At 40.6% G+C, this 27624-nt stretch overlaps 1 protein-coding gene across 1 annotated transcript in view; it reads left to right on the forward strand.

The window, feature by feature from the left end:
• LOC137384655 (vacuolar protein sorting-associated protein 4B-like) overlaps nucleotides 1-16808 on the forward strand; it is a 45474-nt gene extending 28666 nt beyond the window's left edge. Inside the window, exons 6-11 of the mRNA XM_068058869.1 lie at nucleotides 1190-1346; nucleotides 6404-6552; nucleotides 8619-8700; nucleotides 11008-11227; nucleotides 13044-13184; nucleotides 15970-16808. Coding sequence (XP_067914970.1) covers nucleotides 1190-1346; nucleotides 6404-6552; nucleotides 8619-8700; nucleotides 11008-11227; nucleotides 13044-13184; nucleotides 15970-16071 — 851 coding nt within the window. The 3' untranslated portion in view covers nucleotides 16072-16808. The remainder of the gene's footprint in view (nucleotides 1-1189; nucleotides 1347-6403; nucleotides 6553-8618; nucleotides 8701-11007; nucleotides 11228-13043; nucleotides 13185-15969) is intronic.
• The last annotated feature ends 10816 nt before the right edge of the window (nucleotides 16809-27624 follow it).

Here is a 27624-nt window from a genome sequence, read left to right on the forward strand (position 1 = left end):
CTTCATCAAAATTGTGCCATGGAATCCTTCACGTGCACCTTAGAAAGCAGACAGAGGCTGGGGATAATGTCTCATCCAAAAGATGACCCCTACAACAGTGCAGCCTCCCTCAATAGAGTCTCAATTTTTATGCTGAAGTTCCTGGAGTAGGATTTGAACCTACAAGCTTGTGAATCAGAGGTGAGAGTGCCATCAACTGAGCCACAGCTGACACACCTTTTATACTTTTCTCTAATTTTTGAAGTCCAATAAATAGCATTTAAAAATTCAATGTCATATGTTACAATAACATGATTAAATTTGATCATTTTTGTATCTTTTACTACAATTTACTTCAAGACCTCAGCCTGTCCCAAAAGTCTGCAGTTCATCTCGATATTTTTACCTCAGCAGTTGGAGTGTTTATCATCTGTCCATTCTGCACAAATGTAGTTTTCAGAATATTCCAATATGCAATCTGTTTTGGAGAAATTGAAGGTAGAAGGATAGGATTTGATAGGATTTAAGTTTCTTTGCTTTTTCCAAAGGTCTTTAAAAGAAAATGAAGATTGTATTGGGGTTCATGCTGCCAAGGGCTGTAGCCTGACTTATACTTTGCACTGTGGATAAACGACTTATCTTTATCCAAAATTAGCTATCTATCATTTTGTGTAGGTAACTTGAGATGCTTGACAATGGTTGGTTGGCATCCTACGAAAGATGATGGACACACAGCAGACAATCCGTTTAAGTGACTGCAGCCATTTCAGCTAATTGACACCAGGAGATTACCATTGTTTTGAAGCCAGTGATTTGCATATATAAGCATCATTGATGTTAGCTTGTTTATGACGGATGAGCCATCATAGTCTCTAGGTTGATAATGCTTTAAATCACCAGAGTTTTGCAGGCTAACAACTTATTGTTGAGAAAATTGTTGAACATTATGGAAATATCTTTTAAACGCATTCAAGCAATACAGGTAAAGACCAAATTGTTTCACTCTTCAGAAATGGATAATTTGGAATATTTTCTTTTTTCCTGTATAACTATAACCTGTCATCACAAGGTGATATATGAAGTTAGATTTGCTATTCTTTTGAGTAGTACCTGATGTAACCTCTACATAATTTTACTTAGTTATGACTTCAAAGATCTTTTTGTAGCTGGATTTTGGAATTCAAATGACCTAAAGGAATATTCTCTCCAGGTAAACGAACTCCATGGAGAGGAATCCTTCTGTTTGGTCCTCCTGGAACTGGCAAGTCTTACCTAGCAAAAGCTGTGGCAAAAGAAGCAAACAACTCTACATTTTTCTCAATCTCCTCCTCTGACTTGGTCTCTAAATGGCTTGGAGAAAGTGAAAAGTGAGTTTCTATCATGTTCACTGTATGGAGCTTTGAAATAATATCTTTGATGACTGCCTATTTGCAAATTGGGCAGTTTTACATTTCCCTGCCTCTTTTATTTGAGAGCTATTTTTGTAGGACGTTGCACCTCATTTTCTCTGTACCATTTCAATCCAGATCAGGAGCGTTAAGCCAACTCAAAGTGAAATTAACGTGGTGAAATAATTAATGCCATTGTTCACTGAGGCCAGCTGGGGTTATGTGGATCTTTGGAAAGAAGCCTTCTTGACATTATTACCGAATCACTACAGTGCAGAAGGAGGCGATTCATCCCGTTGTGTCTGCACTGGCTCTCTGAAAGAGCAATTCCCTCAGTTCCATTCCCCTGTAACCCTGCACATTCTTCCTTTTTCATATGACAGTCTAATTCCCTTTTGAATGCTTCAATTGAACCTGCTTCCACCATGTTCTCAGGCAGTGCATTCCAGACCTTAACCACTCACTGTGTGAAAATGTTTTTCCTCATGTCGCTTTTGCTTCTCTTAACAAATACTTGAAATCTGTGCCCTCTTATTCTCGATCCTTTTACGAGTGGGAACAGTTTCTGTCCATCTACTTTGAATATCTCTATCAAATCACCTCTCAGCGTTCTCTTCTCCAAGGAAAACTGTTCTAACTTCTCCAATCTATCTTAACTGAAATTCCACATCCTTGGAACCATTCTTGTGAATCGTTTTTGTACTCCCTGATGTCCTCACGTCTTTCCTAAAGTGCGGCATCCAGAATTGGACATGATACTCCAGCTGACGTCGAACTAGTGTCTTATACAAGCTCAACATAACTTCCTTGCTCTTGTATTCTGTGCCTGTATTAATAAAGCTTAGGACACTGTATGCTTTAATAACTGCTCTCTCAACCTGTCCTGCCACCTTCAATGATTTATGCACATGTACACCTAGCTCCTTCTGCTCCTGCACCCCCTTTAGAATTGTACCCTTTATTCTGTATTGCCTTTTCATGTTCTTCCTACCAAAATGAATCACTTCACATTTTTCTGCATTGAACGTCATCTGCCACCTCTTTGCCCATTCCACCAACTTGTCTATGTCCTTTTGAAGCACTATCCTCCTCACAGTTCAAAATGCTTCCAAGTTTCGTATCATCTGCGAACTGTGAAATTGTGCCCTGTACTCCAAGGTCTCGGTATTTCATATATATCAGGAAAAGCAAGAGTCCCAATACTGATCCCTGGAAACTCCACTACAAACCTTCCTCCAGCCTGAAAAACATCCATTAACCACTGCTCTTTGTTTCCTGTCACTCAGCCAATTGCGTATCCATCTTGCTACCGTCCCTTTTATTCCATGAGCTACATGTTTGATCACAAGTGTGTTGTGTGGCATTGTATCAAATGCCTTTTCAAGGTCCATGTACACCACATCAACAGCATTACCCTCATCAACGCCCTCTGTTACCTCCTCAAAAAAATTCCAGCAAATTAGTTAAACATGATTTTCCCTTAAGAAATCTATGCTGGCTTTTCTTAATTAATTTGCATTTGTCCACGTGACTTAATTTTGTCCCGAATTATTTTTTTCTAGAAGTTTACGCACCACCAAAGTTAAACTGACTGGCCTGTAGTTGCTGGGCTTATCTTTACACCTTTTTTGAACAAGGGTGTAACGTTCGCAATTCTCCAGTCCTCTGGCACCACCCCCAAGTCGAAGGAAGACTGAAAAATTATGGCCAGTGCCTCTGCAATTTCCACCCTCACTTCCCTCAGTGTCCTTGGATGCATCTTATATGGTCCTGGTGCTTTATCCACTTTAAGTATGGACAGCCTATCTAATACTTCCTCTTTATCAGTTTTAAACCCCTCTAGTGTCTGACTTGCCTCCTCTTTGAACATTGCCTGGGTTGCATCGTCTTCCTTGGGTAAAGCCAGATGCAAAGTATTCATTTAATACCTCTATGCTCTCTGCCTCCATGTGTAAATCCCCTTTCTGGTCCCTAATCGGCCCCACTCATCCTTTTACCACCCTTTTGCTATTTATATGCCTATATAAAACTTTGGGATTTCCTTTAATGCCAGTCTCTCTTCATGCTCTCTCTGCTTCTCTTACTTGCTTTTTCACTTCATCTCTGGACCTTCTATATTCAGCCTGGTTCTCAATGGTATTTTCTACCTGCAATCTGTCATGAGCACACTTTTTCTTAACTTAATTTCTACCTCTTTTGTCATCCCGGGAGCTCTGGATTTGTTTGCCAATTTTCCACTTCAAGGGAACATACCTTGATTGTGCCTGAACTCTCTGCTCTTTGCAGGTAGTTCATTGTTCATCTACCGGTTTTCCTGCCAGCTTTTAATGCCAATTTTTTTCCCCCAGCTCCATTCTTACCCCAATGAAGTTGGCCTGCCCCCAGTTAATTATTCTTCTTCTGGATTGCTCTTTGTCCTTTTCCATAGTCAGCCTAAACCTTATGATACAATGATCACCAACCCCTAAATTCTCTCATACTGACACCTGATCCACTTGGCCCACCTCATTCCCAAGGACCAGGTCTAGCAGTGCCTCCTTTCTCATTGGACTAGCAACATACAGTTGCAGAAAATTTTCCTGCACACACTCTAGGAACTCTTGCCCCTCTCTGCCCTTTACACTATTATCCCAGTCTGTTTGGATAATTAAAGTCTCCCATTATAACTACCCTATAATCTTTGCACTGTCTGTAATTTCCTTGCAAATTTGTTCCTCCACGCCCTTCCCATTAGCTGGTGGCCTATAGACAACACCGAGCTATGTAACCACACCTTTTTTGTTCCTTAGCTCTAGCCAAATTGATTCTGTCCTCGACCCCTCTGGGACATCCTTTATATCCAGCACTGCAATGCTCTCCATAATCAATACTGCCACCCCTCCCTGTTTTTTCCCTTACCTATCTTTCCTGAACATCTTGTATCCAGGACTCTTTAACACCCAGTCCTGCCCTTTTTGAGCCAGGTCTCTGTTATAGCCACAACATCTTAGTTCCACATGGCAATCTGCGCAATCCCCAGTCTTACTAACCACACTCTGCATTCACATACATGCACATTAACCCTGTTTTAGACTTTATTCCTTTCTCCTTTACTCTGACCCCACCTAATAACTTCCTATTCCCTACTCTCGTGCTATCTATTTCTCCCAGTATTCTGTGCACCTCAGTATTCCTCTCTCATACTTGCTCCTGGTTCCCACACCCTTGGCAAATTAGCAGTTTTGCTTACCTCCTATCTGAGCTCCCTCTCAGGTTCCCATCCCCCTGACAATTTAGTTTAAACCCTTTCCCAACAGCACTAGCAAATCTACCTATGAGGATATTCGTCCCAGTCCTGTTAAGATGCAACCCGTCCATCTTGTACAGGTCCCACCTGCCCCAGAATTGGTCCCAATGTCTCAGAAATCTGATGCCCTCCCTCCTACACCAGTTCTCCAGCCACGTGTTCAATCGCTCAATTCTTCTATTGCTATGCTCACTTGCACGTGGGACTGGGAGTAATCCTGAGATTACTGCTTTTGAGGTCCTGCTTTTTAATCTTCCTAGCTCCCTAAAATCTGCTTTCAGGACCTCATCCCCCTTCTTACCTATGTCATTGGTACCAATGTGGACCATGACCTCTAGCTGTTAACCTCACCCCGCCCAGAAGAATGTCCTGCAGCCATTCCGTGACATCTTGACCCTGGCACCAGGGAGGCAACACCCCTTCCTGGAGTCACGTTTACTGCAGCAGAAATGCCTGTCTGTTCCCCTAACTAACGAATCCCCTATCACTACTGCGCTTCCACTCATTTCCTCCTGTGCAGCTGAGCTACCTGTGGTGCTACAAACTTGGCTCTGACTGCATTCCTTTGAGGAACCATCACCCTCACTTGTATCCAAAATGGAGAACTGATCAGTGAGTGAGATCATTTCAGGGAACTACTGCACTACCTGCCTGGTTTTCTTAAACTGCCTGACGGGTCACCCATTTCCTATCTGCCTGCATGCTCCTAACCTGTGATGTGACCACCTCCTTAAACATGCTATCCACGTAGTCCTTCACCTTGTGGATGCACAGCAGTGACTCCAGCTGCTGCTCGAGTTCCGAAACCTGGAGTTCAAGCTTTTGCAGCCGGTGACTCTTCCTGCATATGTGTTTGTCTAGGACACGTGGTGTGTCCATGACTTTCCACGTGCCACAGGCTGTACATTCCACTCGGCAGAGCTCCCTGCCTTACCTTAACTTTCCAGACTATTTATTATAAGTAGAATAGCTTACAAGGTACTCATCAAACGGCTCCTTCCACTGCACCGAAGCAAGAGCCAAATACTGGAGGGTTAATAAAGTAGGAAAAAAAGTAGAAAAATGGAGCATCATCTCCCCGCTTCACTGAACTCGCCACTCACCAACCTCTAATCTCCACATTCAGCTTGCAATCTGCAGTCAACAGTCTTTTGAAATTTGAATGAAGCTATAATGAAAGCAGGTGTTTATTCAGTAAATTGCATAAATTATACTGAATTCACTGAACACTCCAAAATGTTATGCTACATTTGTGTGCATTTCCCTTCTAAACCATTGTCTTTTAATTTGAGGCTGCACTTTTTGCTTTGATTAGATTTTAAAAAATATTTTCACATTGTGCTTCTCCTTTGCCAGGAGGACAATACTATATTGCCCATGACATATGCTACAATTAGTTAATTAATTTTAATTGTGTGAGACATGCATATACATGCATGCACATACAAGGCTGACATGATTGGAGGAGAAACTAACTACATAAAGCAACCAGTGGCCAAAGCCTGCAACTACATTGTGACAGTTGACATGGCAAAATTGAATGGGGAAGATTGACATTGGTAAGCATTAACCCCAAAAATGTGATTTAAAATCCTGAAAACAGGAAGTAAGATTTGTGGACAGGAGTTGCATAATCTAAGTAAGACCTTTCGGCTGTCAGGTATTTTCAGGTATTTGTGGTGGCTACATCACAGGAATGATTATAGTTATTTTAAAAAACACAGTAATTAGTAATTTCTGCTTTATTCAGGTTGGTAAAGAATTTATTTCAACTTGCCCGAGAACACAAACCTTCAATTATCTTCATTGATGAAGTTGATTCTCTTTGTGGCTCGAGGAGTGAAAATGAAAGTGAAGCTGCGAGGCGTATTAAAACTGAATTCTTGGTCCAGATGCAGGGTAAGCATCTTTGGGGTTAGTAAATTAGTAGCCTTGTTTATAGCTTGAGTCTAAAGTTGTATGCAGATTCTAAGAATTTAAAGCATGGAATCCGAAAAGTTCACTCAGGCCACCAGACCCATTCCTTCCAGTAACTTCAACTTTGTTGGGGACTTTATCCAGCCAATTAATCTTCTGAGCAGGGGTTTCTGAAGTTTCTCTCTCTCTGCTTGTCCCAAAACCAAATTAAGAAAAATTTCAGAATGTCAGCCGCAGATTACATCCTTTGTTTTTTGGTTGTTTTCCATAACCTGATGATTCTGTGGTGCCAGCAAAACTATTGTGCTACACAGCGCTGTGATCCTTTTTTAAATGTATCTTTACAAACCTCAAACATCCAGATATTTATGTTCTTGTTTTAAAAGCTATCAATCAACACAGCATTTAACAGGTTTTGCTGGGAGTCTGTTCCAACTAGCCCCTGCAACAGGGAGAGAGAAAGAAATTGTAATTAAGTCCTAGATGCGACTCATTAATTTTGTCTATCAGATCATGTTTCAAATTTGCATTTCTCTCGGTATTTAAAAAAAACTGAAATTAAGAAATGAAAACTTGCATTTATATAGCACCTTTCACTTCTTCAGGGAGTCCAAAAGCGCATCAGTCAATAAATTAATTTTGAAGTGTCAATGTATGGCATACCAAACGTGGCGGTCAGTCTGCTTACAGCATGGTCTCCTAAACCACAATGAAATAGGACATAAAAACAAGAAATGCTGGAAACACTCAGCAGATCTGGCAGCATCTGTGGAGAGGAGCAGAGTTAACGTTTCAGGTCAGTGACCCTTCATCAGAATTGAAACGTTAACTCTGCTTCTCTCTCCACAGATGCTGCCAGACTTGCTCAGTATTTCCAGCATTTCTTGTTTTTATTTCAGGTTTCCAGCATCTGCAGTATTTTGCTTTTATTTTGAGATAGGACAGTTAGACCTAAGTAACTCTTACCAATTAGACAATTCAACAATAACTACTTTTGTTTATATAGTGCCTTTAATGTAATAAATTGTTTGTTCTTACTTGACAAATTAAAACAAGAGAATAGTTCAGTGTTCAAATCAATGTAATATCAGTTTACAATGTTCAGCGATGTTCTCATTTTGTTAACAAGCTACAGAATTAAAAGCTGCAGTTTAATTTTGGGCTCTAAATGGCATGTCGAAGAAAAGCTGGCAGCAAGTTCAGTTCTGTGAATATTTTTAAATTTGTGTTTGCCAATTGGGTGTGTTGAGGACTACAGGTCCCAGTCTAAGAGCAGCTTATGCTCCCAGATTGTTTTGTGGAATATCGGAATAACTGTAAAACATTGCAGTTTAAATTTGACTTAGTGTTATACTGCAGAAAATGATAAACCTGTTCGCACTTTTAGTGCTTTTATTTATTAAATATGGTCTAGTGGGAAACATTTCATCTAAATAACGTGACAGAAGTCCGTAGACTTAACAAAATTCATATATCAGCGGATGAAAGCTATTTGAAAGCTTTAATCACCATCAGTGATCTTCTGAACCAACACTTCTCTCCCAAGAAAACCTTGAAATTTGTACATCTTCATCAAAGGCTAGAAAAATGCAACTTTACTGCTGTCTGGCATTTTCAATTGTAGTTTTCTAGAGTAATGTTTCCATCCAACAATACTCCTGCCATATAATCTATATAAAAAAACAATGCCTGAATTGATCGCCTATTGTGATTTGTGCTACTAGAAACTGACATGTTCGATTGAAAAATTTTAATCTTCATATGTATTGATGAAAATTTGCTTTCCTTTGAACTGCAATCTTTTTTAATGAATAATCTGACCCATCACTGAATTGTGAACCTGAACATTAACTGGCACATGTCAGATGATACCTGCTAAGATATAACTCGTACCAGAATTTATTTAATCTAAATTTCACTTGATGGAATTTCCAACATAGAGTTTATGAAACGATGAAATTCACCTTGTCACTGTTCTAAAGTCCTACTATGTCCTGTTATGTACATAATGCACATTACGCAATGAAACTACTGATAACTTTTGGCAGGTGTTGGAGTAGATAATGAAGGAATCTTGGTACTTGGAGCAACAAATATCCCATGGGTTCTAGATTCTGCCATAAGAAGGAGGTAAAATGTGTTTTTTTTTTTTACAAATGCCTTGTTAATGAAAATAACATCTGTCAAAAGATTAGCCACACCAGTAAACAAATTATGACTTCCTATTAGCATGTATGCATACACAATGATGACGCTTCCTTTTTCTGGTTGACAAACCTGTTGTCAGGACAACTGAAAGCAGCCCCTTGTGAAATGCTGCACTCACAAGAAATACAGAGCAACCTTTCATTGAAACAATTATCTCTCTTAACAAAGTAGAACATTCAAACATTGTTTTTTTTTGTGCATGTTTCATGTTGCTATTGAATAATGTAATTGTACAAAAAGCTGTGACTCTTGGATATGAAATAATATGTACAATCTCCTGGGGTACTTTTTTTTGTCATTTCATAGAGTGAAATAACTAGCATAATATATGGGAAATCCTAAATGCATGCATCCAGCATAATCTTGTATCTAATTTCAAATTTTCAATGCTATCACGAGGGATAATAGAAAATTGTTCACAATTTATGTTTTATCATGACTAGTTTCTGCTGGATGATGCATTTTTGGCATAAATCAAAATACAAATTGTTAGGTTGATTAGTAAAAAAAAATAGAAAGCAAACGCTATAAAGATCTGATTTATTCTCAGTCATAAATTTGATTCTCCCTGTAGAGATTTTAAATTATTTTGAAGATACTTGTGCCTTTTAATTTATCTTGGTATTACCATGGAATCCTAAATCATGGCATGCAAACTGCTTCTACTGAGACCCACCTGAATTGATGTTTCCATGGTAGTATAATGTTCTGTTGGGCACAGCATCCCAAAAAAGAATGCAAATGATTCTGTGCACTGAGTTCGGTCTGTCCATTTGCCAATGCAAATTCAACCCATCGCCTACTCCTAACTTAGTAAAGTAGTTTAGTTTAGAGATACAGCACTGAAACAGGCCCTTCGGCCCACCGAGTCTGTGCCGACCATCAACCACCCATTTATACTAATCCTACACTAATCCCATATTCCTATCACATCCCCACCTGTCCTATATATTTCCCTACCACCAACCTATACTAGGGGCAATTTATAATGGCCAATTAACCTATCAACCTGCAAGTCTTTGGCATGTGGGAGGAAACCGGAGCACCCGGAGGAAACCCACGCAGACACAGGGAGAACTTGCAAACTCCGCACAGGCAGTACCCAGAATCGAACCCGGGTCCCTGGAGCTGTGAGGCAGCGGTGCTAACCACTGCGCCACTGTGCTGCCCCTAGTATATCGATTTAATGCCATATATGGGATTATGCAGATAGTCAGTTACAACCAGGTAAGAAGGGGTCTAGGGGCTCCCTCTTAGTCTTTGCCTAGTTTAACCGTAACGGGATTTAATTTTAAAAACACCGTATTTTTAGCTCCCCTTTAGTGAATCCTTGTTCACTGCTCTAATTGGAAGGCAAAGGAATCAAACAGGTTTCCTTAGATTTAAACAAGAAAGGTAGAAGTTTATTAATTTTGAACTCTAATCCGGTTAATGACTACGAATGTGTGACGCGACCATGCTAGCATGCATACGCGATAAATGCACACACAGACAGAAAAAGTAGAAGGAAAAAAGGGGAAAAGTTTGAGGCAATATCTGGTAGTTACAGTCCTTTAAGTTCAATGTAGAGTCTTTGGTTGCAGTTCGTTGGGGCCCAGTTCATGCTTCAACTTGTTCCGATGTAGGAGTCTTTTCTCTCTTGAGGTTTACGTGTCTTCTGTGGGCCCGGTGGCTTGGGAGAGAGAGAGAGGCTTGTTCCAGCTTCAGTTGCACACTACCTTCTGTGCCTTTTCTGTGGGGCACAATTCAAAACACCCCAGGTTGTCTAAGTTAGTCATGTGACTCGCTCCTTATGTGAAACAGTCTCTTACAAGGTTTGTGGATTGTATTACCTTAGCAGTCTCTGGAATGCGCTTCCTTACACCTTCAATGTCTAGTGATCAAAATTCATTTGGGTTAATTGGAGCAGGGAATAGTAATTTGGCTCTACAAACAGCGTCTCTTAGTATGCAAATGTCCTTCTAGCCCAGTGTCTGGTGATCTTCAGACAAGTCATTTCTTCACTCCAGCAACAGTTTAAAATCAATGCTCATATGACAAAATTAATATGCCTCATTCATGGTAGGTGGGGATCTGTATGACAGTCACATATTTTGGTATGCACAATGATCACCAACCATTACTGACCAAATCAAATTGGGTTGATACTATCGGGATGGTTAATGCACCTCATTCTCACCGGAGCCTTTGGCGTAACAATTTCTTATACTGAAAACTGTTGTTTTCCAGATTTGAGAAACGTATCTACATTCCATTACCTGAACAGGGTGCTCGTGCAATGATGTTTAGATTGCACCTTGGACCAACGATAAACAGTCTGTCTGATGAAGATTACCTATCATTGGCAAAGAAAACAGATGGGTATTCTGGGGCTGACATCAGTATCATAGTACGAGATGCTTTGATGCAGCCAGTCAGGAAGGTTCAGTCAGCTACTCATTTCAAGAGGGTAAGGTACCACAATAATAAAGTGCAGTAATATTCAGAAAAGATAGTCATTCTATTGATCATATAGATAAATGCAAAGAAATTGCATTAACCAATTTTGCAGTTATATTTTATCCTTTCTCCTCACCTTTTGGTTCCCATCTCTGCCATGGCTCATTTCTTTGCAGGTGTTAACTCTGGCTTCTGTGTGTCAGCTACTAGATATTTGGAGAATAGTGCCCAAAATGAGTCGCCCTCCCTTTTTTGTTGTTCTTGTCCTAATTCTCTCAGTAAGGAACTGCCTTGCCTTCAACTCACCTCTACTGTCCGCTCTGTAGTACAGCTTTCAAATTGTTTCGTTCATACCTGCTAAAACAAAAGGATTGCATCTCCTCTAATGATTTCCCTTTATGTATTTAGGTACGCTGGTGTGCCATAGGGCTCTATTCTTTACCCTTCCTCTTCCTCCATTTACAAGCTAACCTTGGTGACATCATCCAAATCATTGTTTTCATGTGTACACCCATCGACACCCCGTGTTGCACCTCTGTCTCCACTATTGAGTTCAAGGCTGCTGCTAAGTTCCAAATTGCCTATCAGATTTTAAGAACTGGATGAATCAAAAGTGCTTCATGCTAACTGTTTGGCAAAATTGAATTTATTCTTTTTAGTTTATACCAGCACCTGACCTGGTCCGAACTCTGTCAATCTCTCTCTGGCACCTTAGACTAATTCTGGAGGTTTGAAGCCTAGACATCTTGCTCAACACACAGTTGAAGTTACACCCTTACATCTGATCAGTTGCCAAAACTATTTTCTTTTACCAATGAAACGTTACTTTCTTCCTCTCATGTTTTCAAGCCTCTCCTAAAAACACTTCCCTTTGTGCATTTGTTGTCCCTAACGCCCATTAAGTTTCCATTTCCCTATTTATCTCCTGCTTAGGAGCCACTTTCATCCTCCACACTGCAAAGTGTTCAGATGTTTCTTTTCGTGCAACTGCACTGTAGACACAGGTTATTGCAGCTTTTGCTTAATATTTGACAAAATTTGAGAAGGAATTTTCTGTGTTTAACAAAAGAAAAAGCGAGCAATGCATCACTTGTAAAGAAAACATTTAACGGAGTTCTGTTAAAGGCCACTGAAGTCTAATTATCCGATTATGAAAAAGACATGAATTTTGCATCTTTAAAAAAAAAAATTACAATGTTAAACTTTAATGGATATTTTTATTCAAATTCAAACCAGCTAAGTTTGTATTCGCAAAATAATTCTGTATTGTGATAGTTCATTGTTAGCATGCTCCTGTCCATGCTCTCATATAATTTCTGTAGTTAGGTCATAGAACCTCACCAATGTGCAGATTATTTAATGAATTGTTTGAATAGATAGGCAAGACTTCTGTTCAGACTTGGCCCAATCAAAATAAATTTTACTTTTTGATTATGACATAGCAAGTTCAGCAGTCACAACAAACTCAGTTAAGCCTGAGATATCCGTTTGTCATGAAATAGTGGCTGCAGCAACACATAACATCTTAGCAATTGACTACTATAGGCTAACAGCTTATTCTGATGAAAGATCATCGATCTGAAATGTTAACTCTCTTTCTCTCTGCACAGATACTGCCTGACCTGAATGTTTCCAGCATTTTCTGTATTTATTTTAGATTTTGAGCAATATTTTGCTTTTGTTACAGACTAGCAGCTTTTTACATAGATTTTTCACTGTTATTCTGGTTACTGTATAGAAGAAGCATTTAAATTAAGTTTGTAGTGTTGAACATATTGTTAACTTGCAGCATATTGTAGAAGTACAGTTTGCCTTTTAATTTGTAGGTCAGAGGTCCTTCAAATGCTGATCCATCTGTGATTGTGGATGACCTCCTAACCCCGTGTTCACCTGGTGATCCCAATGCTTTGGAGATGACATGGATTGATGTTCCAGGGGATAAGCTTCTGGAACCTGTAGTCTCCATGGCAAGTAGCCTTAATTTTTGCAAATCTAACTATTATGCCTCAGCATGTGATAGATCTCTGGTTGTTTATAGTTTCCCCTCTCCGCTTGTAACGAAGATTAATTGTTTAAAACCACCTTCCATGGCTGTCCAAAACAATCTCATTGAAAGTATTTGCAACATGTATCTATACTTGTATAATAATTTGGCAGTTGGCTCATGCATAGGATGTGAAGCATGCTAATTGGTTACTTTTTAGTAAATGTGAAAAATGACACAATGGCTGTGCATTTATCACCATTTATCTCATTTTAAAGTTATTTCATATATAGGGTGCTTTGAGATGTTTTCTGACGCAATGTGCTACTTGCCTACTTTCACCTCACATTTCTATTCCGGATGAAAAGAATCTCTCCTCAAAAAAAAGCCAAAACTTGGGTACCATGAGTTTTCCATTTCCCCATTACTTCTCCCTTTTTTAATTCTCTTGACCCCCCTCTCCCAACACCCCTTCCCATTTTAGGGACTTTAGATATGAAAATATTCCCTTATTGCCCTGCCCCCATATTTTTTCAGGCCTTTATTATCATCCAGTCTCTGTCTTGCATGTTGTTCCATTCCTGAAACTCTCAGGGTGACTTAGCCCTCCTTTCATGCTTTACGGCCACTGTACGCATGCAGTCTTTGTTCTGCATGCATCAGGTTTTACTACCATTGCAGAGCAGCAATCAACAAGCAAATAAATTGCCGAACTGCTTAATAAAATAGTGGAATACAAATCAGAAGAAGTCCTGCTTAAACTGTACAGTGCTCTGATTAGACCACAATTTGAATGCTAGGAAACCTTTAGGTCCTGGAGGTGTGACAAAGGTACAAAACTAAGCCTGAGAATCTAAAGAGCAAAGGCTGGAGATCCAAGTCTTTTGAAACTTGAAAAGAGGTAACTGAAAGGGGATTGCAGATATACAAGATAGTAGATGGTATAGAAAAGGTAATTCTGGACCATTATTTCAGATTAAGATTATAATAGAACAGGGAGGCAGAGGTTTGAGCCAATGAAACTCTAATTTAGAACCAATGTTGGAAAGTTGTTCACAAGACAATTTACTGTGTAAAATACATTTCTAGGCAAGCTAGTGAAGGCAAAAATCCTGGTATTTTAAGAAATGGAGGTACAGTAGTGAGGAAACTGAAATTCTTACCAGGTGAATGAGTTAGGATAGGCTAAATGGTTTTTCTTATCCACATTTGTCTTGTAAACTATTCAGTCGCTGTTTTTGCCTCTTAATCACATGGTTGTCACTTGAGATAGTGAGCTCAGCACTTCAAGTAACATCTAGCTTCTCATCAATTGTGCGGTGCTAGCTTTTGAGATGGTTTGTGCGCTTTAAACCAACAGTAATGCATTAGCCAGTCGTACTGCTCCTTGACTTAATGGCTCGAAGCCAAAATTGTAAATGCACACAGGAACCAGGAGTAGGCCATTCAGTACCTTGAGCCTGTTTCACCTTTCAGATAGGTCAGTGCTGATCCGTATCTTAACTCCATCTACCTGACTTGATTATGTGACCCACAGTATCCTTCCTATCACAAATCTTAATCGATCTCAGTTTTGAAATTTTCAATTGACCTAACCTCAACAGTTTTTTCTTGTGGGGTGGGGGTTCAAGATTTTGACTATCCTTTGTGTGGCCACCACTGCGTCCCCGCAAACCCCCCCCCCCCCCCCCCAACCAATCCCCAAACAGCCTAGCTCTTAAGTTTAAGGTTATGCTGTTTATTCTGGACTTGCCCACTAGAGCGGCTAGTTTTTCTGATATCGACCCTATCAATTATTTATCATAAATACCGTCTTCTATATACAAGGAAATACAAGTTTGGTCTCTGCAACCTGTGCTCATAAGTTAACCCTTTTTCGCCCCAGTATCGTTCTGGTGAACTACATTGCACCCCCTTCAAGACCAGTATATGCTTCCTAAGTTACAGTGCCCAGAACTGAATGTACTGCTTCTGAGCTCTGTACAGTTGTAACATGACTTCTAGCCCTTGTGATAAAGGCCACCATTCCATTAGCCTTTTTTTTTGTATCTATCCACTAGCTTTTAGTGATTTCTGCACTTGGACCCTGAAATAGCTCTCTTTCTCCACAGTTCCTAGCTGCTGCTGCTTTAGAAAATACTCTGATCTATTTTAGGTCCAAAATGGATGGCCTCATGCTTTCCCACATTGAACTCCATCTGCCACAGTTTTGCTCACTTCATCAATATCACTTTCTGCCCCCATCTACACACACGAGCATTTCTGCATGCGCCTTGATGTTGGTCATACTCACTGCAGAGAATATAAAAGAAATGGTGTGAGAGAGAAGCATGTCTCCTCTACAAAAAAAATATATTGAGAATGATGTAGTTTTTTGGGGGGTAACTTGTATGGCTAAAATGCATTTTTTAAACCATTTCATATCGACAGTAATTTAAATATTTTGAGTTGACCTTAGATGAACATTGATTTTTATAACCATTGAGACTAAACTTTTAAACATATCAGTTCACTTTAAGGAAGCATGAAGTATACTGTTGAGCACTTTAAAAATTCAATTCCTATTAAAATTATGAAAGGAAGTGTTGGAGATGCAAGAGCTTTACAAAGAACTGTGATCAATTCTAGCAGCTTAGCGTGCAAGAGAGGAAAATGAAAGCTAACTAAAAATTGCAATTTAACAATAACTTGGTATATGAAAATAGTCATTATTCATACCAGTCTCTATCTCTGCTTTATCATTTTCCCCATCCCATTTTCTTTAACAGCCTGACATGGTGCAATCGTTAGCGAGCATAAAACCAACTGTTAATGACGAGGATCTGGCGAAGTTGAAGAAATTCACAGATGACTTTGGTCAGGAAGGCTAAACCATAAAACCTTAATTTGCACTGCAAAATATTTTTGTTTTCTTGTACATCCTTTTTCTATTCCCTTAAATCAATTGCATACAATAGTGAATGTTTATTTTTCTTCATTTTATTATTGGAAAGTCAAGCACTATTGTATTTCAGGCCATGGGACTTTATATAAAGTTGGATTTAAGACCACATATATTATCTTAATTTCCACGTTTGCCTATTATGAAACTAATTCTCGTAACTAAAAATCTAGAAAAAAGGTAAGTGAAACAGAATACAGATTTCATCAAGGGTTTAGCATGCTATTTAAACAACATTGCAGGAATAACTGAGAATTTTATAATGAACTAAGTACCCTGTACATAACAATGTGCCGGCCTTATTATGGAATGTAAAATAATCTTGGATATCATTGGTGCATTCTAAATACTTGGTGAATGGGGCATTTTAAAGAGGGCAGCTATTTGCACATAAGCTCTAATAACTGTATTGCCCATAGATTGGATCATTTCCTCGTACTTCAGGTACGCTCTTAAATTTCCAACTGATGTGTATAAGATATAAACCTGAAGCTTTGTATTTGAGAAGTTTAGATTACTTGCGCAGTTATTTGTATTCAACGAAATATGAATGAAGTGAGAAACTTCCATACATGTAGATTTTTTTATAATGAAAGCCTGTTTGAGGGTCCTTGTATTTTCTGTTTAATTTCTGTTTATTTGTAAATAAAACTTACATCTATCTAATGATGATTTGTTTTAAATTCTCATTTCAGGAGACAGCATTTTTATTTACTGAACTGTTTTTCATAACATTCTTCTTGTCTGCTCTCTTCAGGAATGATATGGGCATGTTATTTCAGAAATCTAAATCTGCTTCTGCTTGTATAATAACAAGGTTGCAGGGTGGTGGGTGGTAGGAAGTAGTTTTATTTTTGCACAGAATTGTGAATTTACCTGGTTTACTTCATGTTGAGCAGGGATATAGGTCTTATGAAATGAGCTGAGGGGTAGGATTTTTCTCCTTATTGTATATTAATGTGATTGTGGTTACACAAGTCCTTAAGATGCCTATGATGTTTCTTCAGCGTGATGGACAAGTTTTAATAAGAAGTTAGTTCAACAAGTAAGAACATTGCAGAATTTGGCAGGTTATCCATCAAGGCCTTCCCAGATTTTCTCAGATGAGATTGAAAATCTGGTGAGTGGGATGGCAAGCTGGTGGTGGGTATTTTGTTTTCTGCTTAGTGGTCTATGAAGCATAAGTCTGTTAATTCCCTGTTGATCTCAGTAGGTTGAAGATTAGCTTGCCCTAATCGTGTTCAATTCTGTATTTGCTTTCGCTGGATATATGCTACACGTTTCACCATTGCTCTGCTCATAATATATTGTATTGGAGGAGTTTTTCAACTCTTGCTGATAACTGTTTTGTTCACCTATGGCTTGTATCAGGGCTCCCTCATTGGTCTCCGATTAGTGTATTTCTGGCAACCCTTTGGTTCTGCTTTTCTTCAGTCTGTCTTTCTGTGCTTCTCTATCTTTTGCCAAAGAGCACAATCATATGGCCCTTGGGGGCTGCCTTGGTATTTTCCCCAGAGTTATAGAAGTGGGATGTTTAATTTCCTGTTCCTTGAGATACAGTGGGCGAACTCTGCTTTTTAGACAGGACTGAGTAGTATTGGGTTTACGTGCCAATGTTGGAGTGGGATTGGTAGATGGGTGAGGGTAAGATGGAGAGTGATTGCATGCTATTGGTACTGTAGCCTAGTGGCAATGGTACTGGACTAGTAACCCCATAGGTCGAGAGGTCAAATCCCACTAGGGCAAGTTTGTGAAATTGAATTCAATGAATTCGGTAATTTGTGGGTTGGCACCAGGGAAAAAAGCAGTGACAAACTGCTCTCTCAATCATGCCTGTTAAGTGGGTCATGCGTGGAAAAAGTGCTGCTATAGGGGATCAGGAGGATTCCCTGTTCAGAGCATGTACCTTGAGGACTATGATCAGCTCTCCCACTATTGGATTCTTTATGTGGATGGAATGACTGCCTCCAGGATGGGCATTCCCCATGATGATTGTGATATGCTTGTTGATCATTACACCACTCCTCTGCTTTTAGATGAATAGAAAGCAGTTGCTGTTTAGCTCACCTTGTGAGCTTGGCATGTTCTTAGTGGGTGAGGTGGGTGTCCTGCAGAAATGCTAAGTTTGTTTGCTCGTTTTGAGGTCAGTCAAGTTTTTCATCCAATTGATTGGACAAGTCCCTCCCATCAAATGATTGCGTTCAGCTGTAGCTGGGCCTAGTTGTGCCCAATACCCTGTGATGAGTGTTTATCCACAGAGGGAACAGGACCTATTTATTTTCGCAAAAGAGGCAGAAAGAGAGGTTGTCTTCATGCTGGAATTAGAGTTCAGATAGGGCAAATATTACAAGGGAGTGGAAGTGTCACAGACAAACTGTAGGATGCCAATCATTAGGAATAATTCAACCAACAGCACCATTAAAGAAAAGATAAATGGACCAGGAAGACTTCAAACAAAAGCCAATGGGAGAGACACAAGCAGAGCAAGAGATATTTGAATAATCTCCTGAACTAGTGTTAATTGCCTATCTCCATTTTTGTTACAATCAGTTTGTAGTTTTGATGCTTAGAGAATCTTGTGAATCGAAATAGTTACTAAATATACACCGCTCAAATGGTACAGTAAGTGCAGTGTGAAATGGTGTTCCATTGTTTAATTTCAAAATGCACTTTAAATTGCAAAAGATCATTTTGATTGTAGAATTCAACCTTCCAGCAATCGCTAGCACTCAGAAATGGCTAATTTTCTCCTTTTCTAGTCCAGTAGCAGAGATCAACTGTAATGGCCCAATTGCTCTCAGACTGAGATATGTTAGAATAATAGGGGAAGGAGAGCCCTCTACTTTCTTCTGTGAAATGGAGAGTTCTGATGGACATATAGATCATGTTTCAAAAGTTTTATTACCTCCTTAGTATATTAGTACTTCCCTTTATGTTGCGTGGGTGGGATAAATTATTTACATAGGCATTAAATAAGCAGACTACTAGGAAAGTTATTTTCTCAGCAAACAAAGTCAATTACCAATATTCTGCCTTAGAGGTACAAAATACATGGCCTGAGCAAAATTAATGCAAATTATGATACCTTTCACAGAACAAAGGGGCGATTAAATAATATAAGCTTACCCACAGAAGTAGAATAGTTGCTTGGTAGTACAGAACTTGAGTATTGCTGAGAAAAAGAGACATGCCCTTGAAGGTTTTCATCTTGCACTCATCAAGACTGACACAAGAATGCCAAATTTCAAAGGGAGCAACAGTTGATACCGCCTGAGAAAAGGGGGCTGATTGGTTGGCAAGTCATCTCTGGTCGAGGTGTTGCCATGGAGAATGTCATGGAGAACTACTGTCCCCTATGCTTTTGTTTAATTCAAAAAAGGCTCAATGCCTGGACATGTTCATTTTGCCTGCAGAAAACAGGTCCCTACCTATGAATATATGCAGCTTCTAGCAAGCATAAGGAGCCACATTGCGAGTTCGACTGATAATCAGTCCTTCTATCTTAAATAAAGGCACCAGTAATTGGAACCTCTTTTCCACTGCTCCTTAGGTTGTACAGTTCTGATATCGCCTCTGATTCAGATGGTTGTGTGTTCAAGACCTGCTCCTGGACTTGGGCACAAAAATCAAAGCTGAGACTCCAGTGCAGTACTGAGGGACTGCTGCAATGTCAGAGGTGCAGTGTTTCAGTATCAAACTGAGGCTCTATCTGCCCTCTCAGGCGGACACTACTTTGAAGAAGGGCATGGAAGTTATTCCTGGTATCCTGGCCAATATTTACCGCTTAATCAACAACACATAGATTATCTGGTTATTAGCACATTGCTGTTTCTGGGAGCTTGTGTGTGCTAATTGGCTACCGTGTTTCCTATATTAGAATGCTGACTACACTTCAAAAGTACTTCATTGGCTGTAAAAGTGCTTTGGGATGTCCTATGTCCTGAAAGATGTTTTTAAATGAGAGTCTTTTTTTTGGTATAAAAGTAAATTTATTGGGCTCAGTCACCACTCCTTCCAGACATATGCATCCCAAAAAGTTCAAAGGGTGACCATGAAAGTAACACATTTAATGCCTGATTATTACTATGCTGTGTAAATGACCAAAGACTAGTTCCAATCTATATACTATTAAAAATGGTAAATGTCAGAACGTTTCACTGATATGTCTGTATGTGGTACCATGAAGAACAGTATGGCTTAACTAGTGTTAGGTGACTTGACAACCACAATGTATTGACCCTATACTCCTTCATTTTGGCCCTTTGAAATTTTAGTTACTTAACTGAAAGAACTCCAAGTTCACAGATACTTTTTTTTCTAAACAACCTAGACCTTAAGCTGAAAGAAGCAGGACTTGGCACTTAGTGACCATTCGTCTCCCGATCCTAAAGATATGTAAAAGTGTGTCCTTCCTGACCCTTTGGAGAGGCAATGACTGCAGATCTGCGATTAACCAACTAGGGAGAGTATAAATCTAGACCCAGGCTTGGGGCCTTCACTTACCTGGAGGGAGTCTGGAGAGGTGGCGGCTGCGTGCGCTCCAGCAGCATGCCAAAGTTTGAAAAAAAAAATCAAGCTGTGACATCCAGGAAAGTCATGAGTTGATTGGCTGGTGGGTATTGCTGCTCACGGACTGAGTCTAAACTGTGAGTTTAAAAATGTTAAAAATATCAAGGGTTAATCACAAGTAACAAGTGAGCAGCTGGTGAGTCTTTAATTTTTTTTAAAAGGTCTATTGCTATCACTAAGGTTTATTCGTACTGATGAAGTTATTATGACTAGTGGTAACATTTTAGGATTGGTAGGGTGTATTAATAGTAGTTAGGTTTATTAGTATTGGTAAAGTTTATTAGCAGTAGTAATTTATTTTTTTATTTTATTTATTTTTATTTATTTAGAGATACAGCACTGAAACAGGCCCTTCGGCCCACCGAGTCTGTGCCGACCATCAGCCACCCATTTATACTAATCCTACACTAATTCCATATTCCTACCACATCACCACCTGTCCTGATATTTCCCTACCACCTACCTATACTAGGGGCAATTTATAATGGCCAATTTACCTATCAACCTGCAAGTCTTTTTCGCATGTGGGAGGAAACTGGAGCACCCGGAGGAAACCCACGCAGACACAGGAAGAACTTGCAAACTCCACGCAGGCAGTACCCAGAATTGAACCTGGGTCGCTGGAACTGAGAGGCTGCAGTGCTAACCACTGCGCCACCCCGAAGTAAGGAAGGTTATTACTATTGGCAGGGTGTATTAGTAGTAGCAGGGTTTATTTGTTCTAACACAAGTTTTATTATCTGATAGAGGAATGACAGGGCTGCTCTGACCTCTCAAGTGCACATCCTGTGCTATGTGGGAACCCCAGGATTCTTCCTGTGTCCTGAATAACCATGTGCAGGAAGTGTCGTCAATTGCAGCAGCTCGAGCTCCAAGTTTCAGAACTTGAGCAACAGCTGGCATCACTGCGGCATATCCATGAGATTGAGTGCTTCATGGATAGCACGTTTATGGATGTGGGGTGACCGCACAGCTTAAGAGTATGCAGGCAGAGAGGGAATGGGTGACTGCCAGACAGTCAAGAAGAAACGGGCAGGTAATACAGGAGACACCTGAGCGCATCTCACTCTCTAACTGGTATTCAATTCTGAATACTAAGGAAAGTGATCGTTCATATGGGGAGTACAGTCAGAGCCAAGGCCATGGCACTACAGCTGGCTCAGCTGAATAGGGGGCACAAGGAATACTGGAGAGCAAAAGTGATAGGATATTAGATAGGGGAACAGACAGGTGTTTCTGTGGCTGCAGATGTGAATCCAGGATGATATGTTGCCTCGCTGGTGCTAGGGTCAAGGATGTCACTGAACGGTTGCATAGCACCCTGAGGGGGGAGGGTGAACAGCCAGGAGTCATGGTCCGTATTGGTACTAACGATGTAGGTAGGAAGAGAGATGTCCTGTAGAAAGTTTAGTGAGCTAGGTAAGAAATTAGCAAGCAGGACCTCAAAAGTAGTAATCTCCAGATTGCTCCCAGTACCATAAGGTCATAACAACTAGGAGCAGGAGTAGGCAATTCTGCTCCTCGAGCCTGCTCCGCCATTCAATACGATCATGGCTGATCTCGTCTCTGCCTCAACTCACTTGCCTGCCCGTTCTCCATAACCCTTCAACCCTTTGCTAATTAAAAAGAGGTGCTTCAGGTACTGTCTAGGTACATTCCAACAAGGGTGAAAGGTAGGGGAACCAAGAATAGGGTTCCTTGGATGATGAGGGAGATAGAGATGATGAAACAAAAAATTAGGGTGTATTATACATATCAGGTGAACTCTTCAAGTGGGAACCAAACTATATACAATAAGTTGAGAGGGGAGATGAAGAGAAAAATATGACTGGCAAAGAGAAAATATGAGAATAGAATGGCAATCAACATAGAAGGAAACTCAAAGATCTTCTACCGGCATGTAAATAGTAAGTGAGTCGTAAGAGGTGGAGTGGGGCCTGTTGGAGACAAAGAGGGTGCTATATGCTTAGAGGTGCAGGGCAAGGCTAATATACTTAATGAGTACTTTGTATCAGTGTTCACTCAGGAAATGGAAGCTGATAAAATATCAGTAGAAGCAGAGAGTTGAGTCAACGGATAGGACAAAAGCTGAATGGGAAGGTATGAAAAAGGCTGGCTATGCTTGGGGTCACCTGTTCTGGTTGGCTTGCATCCGAGGTTGCTAAAGGAAGTGGGGATGAAAATAGTAGAAGGACTTACCGTAATCTTCCATGGATACGGGGGAGGTGCCAGAGGATTGGAGAGTGGCAAATGTGACCCCATTATTCAAAAAAGGGTGTAAGGACAGTCCTAACCACTACGGGCCAGCTAGTTTAATATCAGTAAGATTTGAGAAATAATCATCAGAGAACAAATCAACAGGCGCTTGGAGAGGTTCGAGTTAATTAAGGATAGCCAGCATGGGTTTGTAAAAAGCAGATCACGCTTGACCAATAATCTCATTGAATTTTTTGATGAAGTAACAGTAAAAGTTGATGACGGGAATGTGGTGAATGCTTATATGGATTTTAAGAAAGCAGTTGATAAGTTACCTGTTACGACCAGGTGAGAAGGGGTCTAGGGGTTCCCTCTCAGCCTTTGCCTGGTTTAACTATAACAGGATTTAATTTTAGAAACACTGTTTTTAGCTCTCCCTCAGTGAATCCTTGTTCACTGCTCCAATTGTAAGGCAAAGAAATCAGACAGGTTTCCTTAGATTTAAACAAGGTGGAAGTTTATTAATCTTAAACTCTAATCCAGTTAATGACTATGAATATGCGATGTGACCACGCTAGCATGCACGCGTGATAAAACACACGCAGATAGAGCCAGAAAAAGTCGAAAAGAATAAAGGGGAAATGTTTGTGGCAATATCAAGATTATAATTACAGTCCTTTGAGTTCAATGTGGAGTCTTTGGTTGCTGGTAAGTCCTGCTGTTCATTGGGGCTGAGTTTACTCTTCAACTTGTTTCGAAATCGGAGTCTTTTCTCTCTTGAGGTTTACGTGTCTTATGTGGGTCCTGTGGCTTGGGAGAAAGTGAGAAAGACAGCCAGGAGGGAGGCTTGCTTGTTCCAGCTTCAGTTGCAAATGCTAGTCTCAATTCAAATTGTCCTGTGTCTCTTTCAAAAGCCTGGATCAGCTGGTTAGTCATGTGACCTGGTTCAACCAGTCCTGTCTTTGTGGATTGTATCATCATAGCAGTCTTTGGAATGCACTTCCTTATACCTTCAATGTCTGATGATACCAGGGAGTAGTTCTTTGTCTCCACAAGCACAGTCTCTTAGTATGCAAATGTCCTCTAGTCAAAGGTCTGGTGATCTCTTCAACAAGTCATTTCTTCCTCCAGCAACAGTTTAAAATCTATGTTCATATGATGAGATTAATATGCCTCATTCTTGGCAGGTGGGGGTCTGTATGACAGTACCACATAAAAGGCTGGTTAACAAAACTGAGGCTCGTGGAATAGGATCAGTGTCCAATTGGATTTTTAAAAAAAATTGGCTTAAGGACAGATAACAGTGAGTCATAGTAAATGATTGCTTTTCAGACTGAAGGATGGTATACAGTGGTGTTCCCCAAGGGTCAGTGCTGGGCCCACTGATTTTTTGTGCCATATATAAATGGCTTGGATCTTGGAATACAGAGCAGGACCTTAAAGTTTGCCGATGACACGAAACTTGGAGGTGTGGCGAACAGTGAGGATGATATGAACCACCTACAACATGACATAGGCTAGCAGAGTGGGCAGACATCAGATAGAATTTAATATAGAAGTGATGCAATTTGGCAGAAAGAACAGGGAGAGGCAATATATACTTGACACAATTCTAAAGAGTGTGCAGGAACAGAGGGACATGGGGGTGCATGTGCACTGATCTTTGAGGGTGGCAAGGCGTAGTGAGAGTGTGGTTAGTAATCGTATGGGATCTTGGGTTTCATAAATAGAGGCATTGAGTACAAAAGCAGGGAAGTTATGCTGAACAAAGAAAATTACAGCTCAGGAACAGGCCCTTCGGCCCTCCAAGCCTGCGCCGATCCAGATCCTCTATCTAAACCTGTCGCCTATTTTCTAAGGGTCTGTATCTCTTTGCTTCCTGCCCATTCATGTATCTGTCTAGATACATCTTAAAAGACGCTATCATGCCCGCGTCTACCACCTCCGCTGGCAACGCGTTCCAGGCACCCACCACCCTCTGCATAAAGAACTTTCCACGCATATCCCCCTTAAACTTTTCCCCTCTCACTTTGAACTCGTGACCCCTAGTAATTGAATCCCCCACTCTGGGGAAAAAGCTTCTTGCTATCCACCCTGAACCTTTATAAAGTTCTGGTTAGGCCCCAACTGGAGTATTGCATCCAGTTCTGATCACCACACTTCAGGAAGGATGTGAGGGTCTTTGAGATGGTGCAGAGGAGATTTACCAGAATGGTTCCAGGGATGGAGGATTTTAGTTACAAAGTTAGGTTGGAAAAGCTGTGTTTGTTCTCCTTGGAACCAAGGATATTGAGGGGAGATTTAATAGAAGTGTATAAGATTATGACAGGCTTAGTTAAGTTAGACAAAGAAAAACTGTTCCCTTTAACTAATGGTACAAGGACTAGGGGACACATTAAAAGCTTTAGGCAAGAGATGCAGAGGGAATATCAGGAAGTACTTTTTATGCAGTGGTTGGTAAGACCTCGAACTCCCTGCCCACAAGGGTGGTGGAAGCGAAGGCAATCAATGACATCAAGTGGAAGTTAGATGGCTACCTGAGAGAAATAGACTTGCAGGGCTACAGGGATTGAGTGGGGAGTGGGACTGACTGCATAGCTTGGTGGAGAGCCAGCATGGACTGAATGGCCTCCTTCTGTGTCAAAAATGACTGTGACCTTAACTCTCTTGATTTTACGTTCTTTGAAATTATCCACCCTACAGTTATCATGTGTACTGAATACTACCAACCCTTCATTTCTCCTCATTCCCCCATAAATAGCATAAATGACTCCTCCCCTCCACACCCAGAGCAGGAAAATCATGCCTTCAACAAAGATTCACCTATTCCTGAGCATCAAAACTGCCCATTGGATAGTGCAATTCCTCCCACCCGAACAGAGCAGAAAATGTACCCCTGCACAAGGAAGAATATGCCACCTGAGAGGAAAACCTACAGCTGGGAAGCAAAGGTGTTGTCCCCTGTTGAGCAGCCCTGAGTGCGAGAATGAGCTCACCAGCGTTCCCACCAACAGCCTCTTCCTGCCCCCACCAACCGCTGATGTGAAAATCTGGGCCTAGTTTGCCAGTCTGGCCTGTTCTTTCACTTAGCTTGTTTCGCTGCCCAAAACTGGTATCTGTAGCACCCATTGGTTGGGTGCGATAGCTGCCGTTTGGGGACAAAAATGGCATCCAATGCATCTATGCTCTTCTACCGTGAATCCTGCCAGATGCCATTTTTACCCACGTCTGAAGTAAGTGTTAGCCATTTGCCTATGCAAATAAGGGGCTGAATGCCTGTCAGCTGCAACTTTGGTTTGCCCTGAGGCAGTCAGTGCCAGTGTTGATTGCTTCCAAGAAAACCAAAGCTAAACACCATGTAAATAAAAATAGGTAAGTACTTAACATAATCACTGCCACTCCCGAGATCTCCGGCCTCATTCCCAGCCCTGACCTCCAGGCTCCCTGATTTCACCCTGGCCTTGAACACCTACCACCCCTCCAACTGCACTCCCAACCCCCCAAGAATGCTGAGATCTACAATCATCTTACCCAATCCCTGACAGCACGCCTGACAATCCCCTCCTCCTCCAACAGTGCTCCCGAGACCTGTGATCTTTCTACCTGATTCCCAACAATGCTCTCGAGGCCTGTGATTTTCCTACCCAACCCTCCAACAATACTCCTGAAGCCTGTAATCTTCCTACCCAATACCCCATCGCACCGCAATCAGACTGAGTTCCACCTGTTCCTCCTCCATACACCCATGATCCAACCTAATCACTCACCTGGAAATTGTAGCATTAACCTCTATGGGCTCCCTACTGCAGCATCATCTGTGATGAGATCTGAGGCCTAAGATCCTTCAACCACCCTTATTTGAGCATGGACTGTTCACACTGTGCGGGCAAGGCACCAAAATGGATGGTTCTAAAATTCTATGTCTATTGGTAAATTTCTGATTCATGTCCCCTCTCCGATGTATGCAGGCAATGTTTAATTTTCTAGTGATCAAGTGGAACCCTACAGTATAGTAACTGGAATTGTTTTTCACCTTTCAACTAAATTTAATGTGCAAAGTTTCTGGCCACAATGTAAATAATCCATATTGCACTATTTTCCTAACAAATCCTGCCAGTTGATTTTTCCAAAAGTCGATGTTTCACATGCAGTGTCATTCAAACCCGGTTCCAGTGAAAGGGATTTACATCACTAGGTCATTCCACAGGTGTGCTTATGCTGTTCTGGGATTACATAGCATTTATGGCACAAACACACCATTTGACCCAACAGGCCCTTGCTGGTGTTTATGCTCCACACAAGCTTGTTTCACCCGTCTTCATCCAACCCCATCGACATAGTCTGCTTCCTTATGTGTTTATCTAGCTTCCCCTTAAATGTATCTATGCTATTCACAACTACTTTGTGGTAGCAAATTTCACATTCTAACCACTCGATGGATTTTTAATAATGTTGTTACGATCAGGTGAGGAGGGGTCGAGAGGCTCCCCTTTTGTTCCTCTGCTTGTTTGAGTGAACAAGGTTTATTCCTTTTTAAACAGTGGATTCAGTGAGTGTTTAACCCTTTATACGCTATGATCATAAAAGAACCAATTGGAGTGGTTTTCTTGAGTTTAAAAAAGAGGTTAGTTTATTGTATTTAAAATCAAATCCCGATCTAAGTGAAAATAATAAACTATGCTCCAGCTTCTCTACACACGTCCCCCACACACTGACC

Source organism: Heterodontus francisci, chromosome 2 (genome assembly GCF_036365525.1).
Source record: "Heterodontus francisci isolate sHetFra1 chromosome 2, sHetFra1.hap1, whole genome shotgun sequence".
Taxonomy (NCBI): Eukaryota; Metazoa; Chordata; class Chondrichthyes; order Heterodontiformes; family Heterodontidae; genus Heterodontus; species Heterodontus francisci.